Source organism: Salvelinus sp. IW2-2015, linkage group LG24 (assembly GCF_002910315.2).
Source record: "Salvelinus sp. IW2-2015 linkage group LG24, ASM291031v2, whole genome shotgun sequence".
NCBI lineage: Eukaryota > Metazoa > Chordata > Actinopteri > Salmoniformes > Salmonidae > Salvelinus > Salvelinus sp. IW2-2015.
In genome coordinates, this window is record NC_036864.1 from 9,060,582 (window position 1) to 9,069,149 (window position 8,568).

The 8,568-nt window shown below is 42.0% G+C and overlaps 1 protein-coding gene across 5 annotated transcripts in view; it reads right to left on the reverse strand.

Moving 5' to 3' along the window:
• LOC111951395 (serine/threonine-protein phosphatase 6 regulatory subunit 2) overlaps positions 1-7,899 on the reverse strand; it is a 17,241-nt gene extending 9,342 nt beyond the window's left edge. For 4 of the 5 annotated variants that reach the window (XM_070434783.1, XM_023969458.2, XM_023969456.2 and 1 more), the window contains exons 1-3: positions 7,572-7,899; positions 3,932-4,099; positions 1,214-1,468 (exon numbers count right to left, since the gene is read on the reverse strand). In XM_070434783.1, the coding sequence (XP_070290884.1) occupies positions 1,214-1,440 (227 nt within the window). In that variant the 5' untranslated portion in view covers positions 1,441-1,468; positions 3,932-4,099; positions 7,572-7,899. The remainder of the gene's footprint in view (positions 1-1,213; positions 1,469-3,931; positions 4,100-7,571) is intronic. The other variant, XM_023969457.2, reaches the window with a different exon arrangement.
• Positions 7,900-8,568: the final 669 nt, after the last annotated feature.

The following is an 8,568-nucleotide window of genomic DNA, read 5'->3' on the forward strand; positions in this document are numbered from 1 at the left end:
TCAGACAGCAGTCATTAGCTCACTAGTTAGTAACGATGGGTGTGTGTGCTCAGACAGCAGTCATTAGCTCACTAGTTAGTAACGATGGGTGTGTGCGCAGTGGTGTAGATTGATTGGTGATGGTGCTCGTGCGTCCTATCACTCAAAGTTATGTAGCAAGCTAAGGTGACCACAATGTCGGCCACGGACGTGTCCCAGTTGCTTTGAATGTTAGAAATCTTAAAATAACAATTTTAAAGCCTCAAAAGGATAACATGATACAACTTCCAAAATGAGTCCTTTGTAGCAAGCCACAGCACTCAGCTAGCTTTCTAGCACATTCACTCATTTCTAAACAATTAACAAGCTAGTTAGTTTTGACAAGAACAGGTGGTAGCTGAGTAGCTAGCAAGCAACAAGATATGCCAAATAACAGTAAAAACCACTTGAGGGTAAATAAATCAGATTTGACTGTTCAGACAAGTTGCATGGCCATGAATCGGATTTGTAGCCGATTTCAAACCACCTTCGAATGTTTGGTTTGAAATGGTTTGGCTTGAAATATCTGATTCCACGCGATTTTTGGCCATTCACACTGCAAGAGAAAATGAACAGATTCGAAACGGATATGCAAAAAAAAAAAAAAAAATGCTTTGAGTCACTTCAAACTGCCAATGTGAACAAGGCTTTAGTTTTTATAGGCAAAATCTGTATTTCAATATCAAGTGGCCATGGTGCTCCAGCACCTTTTACCTCTAATCATCACAGCTGCCATTCAACCAACTCTGCAGATGACAACTCCGCAGACATAACTGGATTTGAACTCTCAACCTCTCGGTGACAAGGCAAAGACCCCACAGCCACAAGCTCTTTCACTCTAGACAGGGATCTCGGTGTGTTAGACATTGAAAATCACAGGAAAACAAAGAATGTAATAGAGTGTATGCATGCTGGTCTTAGGTTGAAACTTGGCAGTTGGTACTTATCCACTGAGCATAGAACCMAGGCCATGTCAGAGCATGTTACGGACAAGCCCCTTTCATTTTGCACAACTGGTCTTTAGAGGAAAGGTCAGTCCGTAAAAGCTTAAGCATAGGGTGTACTTGAATATTTATTTCATTAAAAGTATATTTTGTTAAGCACAAATTCTCTTCCAATAATGACATAGTATACACTTGTGTTGAGCAGCCACATTCAGCCCATCCCCCTTCCCCCTCGGGCGACCCTTTCTCACTTAAAGCGGCTCTTCTCCTCCAGGTCAGCAGGGGGCTCTGTGGTGATGAGGTTGACCAGCTCTGTCATGCAGTGGTCCTGGGAGAGGAAGAGCAGCAGCCGGCGGTTCTGGGCCTTGCACTCCTGCAGGACATCATCCTCCTCCATGAGCTCCCGCAACGTCACGTCCTCCCGGTCCAGCAGCTGGTCGATGTGGGACGTGGTGTGCAGGTCAAACTTCCAGAACATGGTGGCTGCTTGGACAGGGGACACAGCCCTAGAAGGAAGGAGAGAGTCAGAGAGAGAGGGATGCAATGATGGCATGGCGCCCTAGTAGCAGCCTAAGCAGAGAGCTCCTTTAAATATAGGTTTTCATTTTATTATAATTATCAGCCGTTTCGTTTTTTAACATCGAGTTTTGCTGCATATTTCTGGTGGWTATGTAGCCCTCTACAAGATCATCACCAGACACTTCATCTCCCTGACTACCTTCTTCTGAGCAAGCCATTAACTGTCCCTCTCCATTTTTAAAGTCTTGCATGCCACTCAAAGACCTTGGCCTCTATTGCGTTTGGACACATAAGCCAACTAAATAGCCTAGGCCTACTCATGAGTTGATGTATAGGTTGACATAAGCTAGGCTTACACCATCGGATGAGTTATAGGTGCCTGACCTAGCCTACTCATGCGTGATGCTATTGGCGTTTAGAACTAGCCCAGACACTAATAGCTAAGGCTACTCATGATGACAGTATTAGCTTGAATTCCCTAGCCCACCTATAAGCCTACGGCTACTCATGTTAATGTATTGCTTGAACCTAGCCTAACTAGAGTAGCCCGCTACTCATATAGGTGAACTGTATTGCTGGCCGACCTAGCCAACTATAGTAGGCTACTCAATTTGGTATGTTTAGTTGACCTAGCTACCATGGTTTATTGAGCTCTTGACCTAAGCCAACTAAACTAGGGCTAGCTTCATGATGAGTTGTATTGGTTGACCCTAGCCCAACTAATAGTTGTGAGGCTCCTCATGGTGATCGTAGTGTTGACTGAGGAAGCTTTAGCTCTAATTTATGGTTGACTAGTTACAGTGATTGGTATTGGTTGATCTCTTAGCCACTTAGCTAGCCTACTCATTATGATGATTGTTGACCCTAGGCTACTTCATGATACTGTAAATCGCTATTGCGTGACCTAGCCCAACTATAGCTAGGCTACTTTAGTGGATGTAATGTATTACTGCGAGGCGTTGACGACCTTAGCCCAGACTATAGCTAGGCTACTCATGGTGATGTCATTAGTTGAAACCTACTAGCGCTACTTACTGATGATGTGATGGTATTGGTTTTCGTTATTTTATGTAATCTTTATTTAACACCAGGTACTAGAAGCTGAATCTAGAAGAAACAAGTTCTCCATTAGTAGTTGCACACTGCGTGAACCTGCCAAAGAATTTTAAAGCCATAAGCAAATTCAACAACCATCAAACATACACAGAGTTACGACATGGAATAAACCACAAACATACAATCACATTTAAGACAGTTGTACAAAAATAAGTCTATAATACAATTGTGAGCGAATGAGGTGAGTATAAGGATGGTAAAGGCCAAAAAAAAAGGCCATGGTGGCGAACGCGAAATACAATATAGCAAGTAAAACACGTGGAAATGGGTGTGTACTTTGCCAGTGGAAGAATGTGCAAAGTAGAAATATTAAATAATGGCGTGCAAAGGACGCAATAAATAAATAAATAACAGTAGGGAAGGCTGTGTAGTGTTGGGCTAAAATTATAGATGGGCTATGTACAGGTGACAGTGATCTTGTAGCTGGCCTTAAGCGTTTAAAAGCTAGTCAGGGAGATTAATGCTGTTTCCAGCGCTCAGAGATTTTTGCCAGCTTCTACATTCCAGTCATTTGCAGCAGAAACTGGGAGGAAAGTACGACCAAAAGGGTAAGCGAATTGAGCTTTGGGGTCTAGTGACCAGTGAGAGTATACCTTGCTGGAGCGCCATGGCTACGAGTGGGTGCCTGCATATCGCATGGACCAAGTGAGCTGAGATAAGGCCAGGGCTTATACCTAGCAGAGATTGTAGTAACACCGTGACTAGCCAGTGGGTACTAGGACATCGGCGGCGAGTTGAAGCGAGGGCCAACCAACGAGAGCGATACAGTCGCAATGAGTGAGGGTAGTTGTATGGGGCTTTGGTGACAAAACGGATGGCACTGTGATAGACTGCATCCAGTTTGTTGAGTAGAGTGTTGGAGGCTATTTTATAGATGACATCACCGAAGTCGAGGATCGGTAGGATGGTCAGTTTTATGTTTGGCAGCATGAGTGAAGGATGCTTTGTTGCGATATAGGAAGCCGATTCTAGATTTAATTTGGATTGGAGACCTAGCCAACTATAGCTAGGCTACTCATGGTGATGTATTGGTTAACCTAGCCAAGCTACTCATGGTGATATTGCTTGCTTGTTTGTTTTTTGCTTTTCAATCGCTTTGAGATGAAAATAAATATTGAAGAGGAAGAATTGAAGAGGAAGAAAAAGGAGGAGATTAAAAGAGCTGAGGTTCATGCGGTGGGGAGAGTAACAGGGGAAATACACAAAGAAACAGATGAAAACAATGAAGCAGGAACATCTAAAAACATCAACATGGTCACTGGCTCTGTCCACACATGAACAACAAACTCATTACAGATATAATTTGAGATGTAACCTCCAGTAATTGTGCTCACCAGTAGAAGAAATGTGGGTATCTTTAATCAGATCTCCCTCAGACAGGCAGGCATTTGTGTTTGTGCAGACGGCAGAGAGCGTGGCGAGGCCTGGCATTTATCAGCATGGGTCTCCTCTTAGAACACAGGCATCCTTAGTACACAACACACTGAAAGGCTCACCATAACCTGAGAGAGAAGGGGGTTACAATAAATTATAATTACATTCATATAGGACCTTGCATCAGATCTCAAAGGCATCTATTATTAGTCAGCAGCAGTATTTGCATAGTCATCTTTAAACAAGATTAATGTGTTGCATCAGATTTACTCAGACTACTCGACATCACAAGGAGGATTCTGAACAGAGCTTTTCAAGAAAGACGTTTGTCTGGCTGCCATTAGTTATAGGATCATGACCTAGCCTTCTAGTTAGTAGATTGCTAGTGAGAAAGCTGTAGCGGGGTTTGGCTAAGATTTCTAAAGTCTCGGGCAGCCGAACCCTAAGTCAACCTGCTTCTATAGAATTCTTAGCTTTCAGTTATGAATGAGACAATGAACTGATGTGCCAACGGCCTGCCCTGACTTGCCTTGTGGCTTATAAAAAAAAAAAGAGAACTAGGCCTAGTCTAACGTTATATATCAACGCAACTTAGCCTAACAACGGTGAAATGTGCAACGCTTAGTGTTGTGTCGTCAAGAACACTAACAATAAAAGAACTTCAGCTAACTTAATTACTTGAAGACAGTAGTGAATGGCATTTCGGCCTACAATGGAGAGGCTCACACAGAAATATAGGCACACCATCAACTAAGAGATGCTGGCTGGAAAATCTTAAACAAAATTCCAGATGCATGCTTTGGGTTATGTTAGGCCTATGCAAATGCTTTATGAAATGAGATAAGCATTTTGAAATGGATTATAGGCTTGCACAGGCTACCAATTACGGTCAAATTCATGAGTACTTTGTCTGAAGTCTAATGTATGAACATTGGGCAGACTAGCAGGGTTAGCTGCCTAGCTAATACAATTAATATTATTAACTGTATGCTTTAAAAGATATGCAGAAGTAAATGCATCTAGTGCACACTACCCTTTCCTGGACCATCACTCATACATCACTAATGTGAAAAGGTTGTGGTTAGCTCTAGCTACTTCACTGTTCTTGACGTCAGCATTTCACACTGAACAACCTAGTTATAGGTCTAGGCAACCACAACTATAGACAGGAAATTAGAATAGTTTTGAAAAATCTGTTGGCTATGGTTGGTATGATAAACACACTAACTAGCCTATCAAGACCATTATTCAGACATGTTGGAAGGGACAAAATCAAACCAACTTGCTTAGTCAACAAAAGACGAATGTGCTGGCCGGTGCAATATAACACTGACTGGCCGCCCACACAACACAAGAATGGGTCTGAAAAAGAAAATCAAAGTGTTTCCTACTTTTTCCTCTTATTTGGACAATCCTGCACGTGCGGGAGCGTCCATCTGGCATACATTTACACAGAGCACACTAGTGCAACAATAACCCCTAGAGTGCTCCCCTGTGGATGCTATACAGGAAAAAGCTAAAACTTGACTTCTCATCTAAAATAGAACTCACCAGGGGCATCCTCAGCAAAACAGYCCACTGGCTAATAGAGTAAATGATGAAAAGAGGAACAATGGTTGAAGAGCAATCAACTGGATGCTATGACCCAACAGTAGCCTGTCATTAAGCAAAGCAAGTGGCTTATGGGGCAGCATAGTAATGCAGCGTTCGTTCACACGCTCGTCAGACATTCCTACTTCCTAGTTGTGATGTCGGATATACGACATGTTTCATTCATGTGCTTTTTGATCGGAACAATTCGTCAACCAACAAGATTTTAGTTAGCTTGATAAGCTAGCTAACGTTGGTAATAATAAAAGTTTGCTAGCTTGCTTAACATTGACAATATGGTCAGTCTAAATTCTTTATATGGTTGTAGTTGTCAATAACGTCACAATTTTCTCAGAGTTTCCCCACTTGTAATTCAGACTTGGTGTCATTTAAGTGAAACTTCCCAGTTGGAACTAGGAATTTCTGATAACTCTGATAGCACATGAACGCAGCATAGACAGAGCAAACAGAGGGCAGGCTGTCACAAATCTTAGATGGCTTCCTTTCCTTACCTTCATGACCACTGATTAGATATGCAAAAGCAAAATGGTGGAAACTTATAAAGTCTACTACAATCGGTGGTTATGAAGGAGAGTTGATAGGGAAAGGAGGCTATCGAAGATAATTGGGACATAGCCAAACTCTCCCATTTCCTAATTAGGTGCTTATCAGTCTCAGTTGGCTGCACTGCTAAGCACCTGCAGGTGTGCTTCTCCATGAGTTGCTAACAAAAGTAGCAACAGGGAGCCTCATTTAAGATGCTCTTTCTTGTTGCCACCTTATACCTAGGATTCAAGATGTGGTTGGTTTTGRATAATTGCTTTATTACGAACATGACCATTTTGTTTTGTCTGTAGGCCTATCAGGGACCTCAGCCACAGCCTTTTCTCCCTGTTTCCATTACTTAGATGCAGGCAGTATACTTACCCTGCCCCCACTCTMCAATGGACATGTATCATTGCTACAGTTGTCAAAGTGTATATTATTTGTAGTATTTTCTCATGTAAACATATTATTTCATTCACTTCAACACTCCCCAATTCTACTTTTCCGTGTTGATAATTTCTTTGAAAAAACAGTTGCAAGATGAAGATCCCTTTAGGGTCTACTATTACTATCACTTCTTGTCTGACAATGCAGGGACAAGTGTTCTGTAGAACTGTAAAATGATATGTTGGTGGCCTTGGCAAGAAATGCACATCAACTGCTGAGTGTTGGAAGCTCACATTTCTGTTTACTTCACAAGTCACTACAGTAGTACTTGCTGGCTACTTCTATTCACTACTTGGAGATTTGACATTGATTATTTTTAAGCTAAAGCTGCCAGTGCCAAACCCTGCAGTTGGAAACGGGGTTGAGTTTGTTTGWTCAATGGATAGAAATTCCAAGACCGTCGATTTGTTTCTAGACAACTATAATTTTACAACGGTGTGGAATTTTCCGCAACAAGTATATATTCACGAATGCAGGAAGTAACATGTTAGGTAGTTAACATTTCTTGCAACCAATACATTATCTTGAACGAACTTCACTTCTCTTTTTGGTCTTGCTAACGTCGAATGTCTGAACAGCAGCAGTTAGTCAGCTAGTATTAACGTTAGTTAGCTAGGACACATTAGCAAGCAACCTAACTCAGTTAGCAAAGTAGATTGGCTAAGCCTGRGGGATTCGACAGTCAAAGGCGGAGAGACTCCTGAGCCGCTAGCTATCCATGTAGTTAGSTAACCTAACTAACTTTACGTTAGCATACAATTTAGTTAGCTTTAGCACAAGGACTTGAGCAAATTATCATCAACTTTGTCGCCAGATGGTTAAAGGGCTGGTTGTCGGCGTTAGTTTCTCTCCCGAGTCCGATAACTAGCAGCTAAGGTTAACTAACATTAGCATAACTTTAGCTGGCTAAATTGGCAAAAGCTAGCTAACCCTCTTTAGCTAACTAGGTATTTTAAGTCGCCAGGCACAAATAACTCACCAGCTTTAGCTAGCCAACGTTGGTCCCGAGAAACTTACCGTGTTGTTCAAAGTTTGCAATCCACTCGTCTGTATGGCTAGAAGTTAGCTAACGTTAGTTAGCGAACTAGCCAAACGTGATTTGTTTTGATGGTTCARGCTGACGAGCAGTATGAACAAAGTATCTGTCAACCTGGTGACACGGATATTATTCTCTTGCGACGTGGCAACGGACAGGCCTCACATGTGTACCTTGTATAGTCAATATTATTACGCGTAATATCTATGTCCTCTACAGTACATAAATTCAAAAGCTAGCCTGTTACAAGCTAAAGCAGGAAAAACTCGGTCATATTTTCGAAACAAAATGGCGAATATTCTCGCGGAGGCGCGCAGGGGAGTGCGCATTGACTTCTTCTATGGCCTGGGTGTCAAACTCATTTTGCCCCGSGGCCGCACTGAAAATTGGTTATGTTACTGTACCTCACCATCTACATTTGCAAAATATAGTTCTCTATCCATCGTTTTTGTAATTTTCGATACACCCTGTTTATCTTTAATTTCCGTGATTATTAGGGAGCTGGACACATTCAATAAACTGTATAAAATAGGTYCATTATCATTTCGACACAGTTTCGAGTTGGTTTTWGTCATTTTAAAGTATACTGATCAAATTTAAAACACAACATGCAACAATTTCAAAGATGTTACTGAGTTACAATTCATATAAGCAAATTAATCAATTTGAAATGTGTGGAATGATTCCACATTGTGGAATGTGGTCCCATAATTTTCTTCAATGGTTGTGCGAAGTTGTGGATATTGGCGGGAACTGGAACATGCTGTGCCTGTGGTACACAGTCAATCCAGAGCATCCCATACATGCTCAATGGGTGACATGTCTGGTGAGTATGCAGGCCATGGAAGAACTGGGACATTTTCAGCTTATGTACAGATCCTTGCTACATGGGGCCGTGCATTATCATGCTTATGCMTGCCCATAGCATAACGCCACCGCCACCATGGRGCACTCTGTTCACAATGTTGACATCAGCAA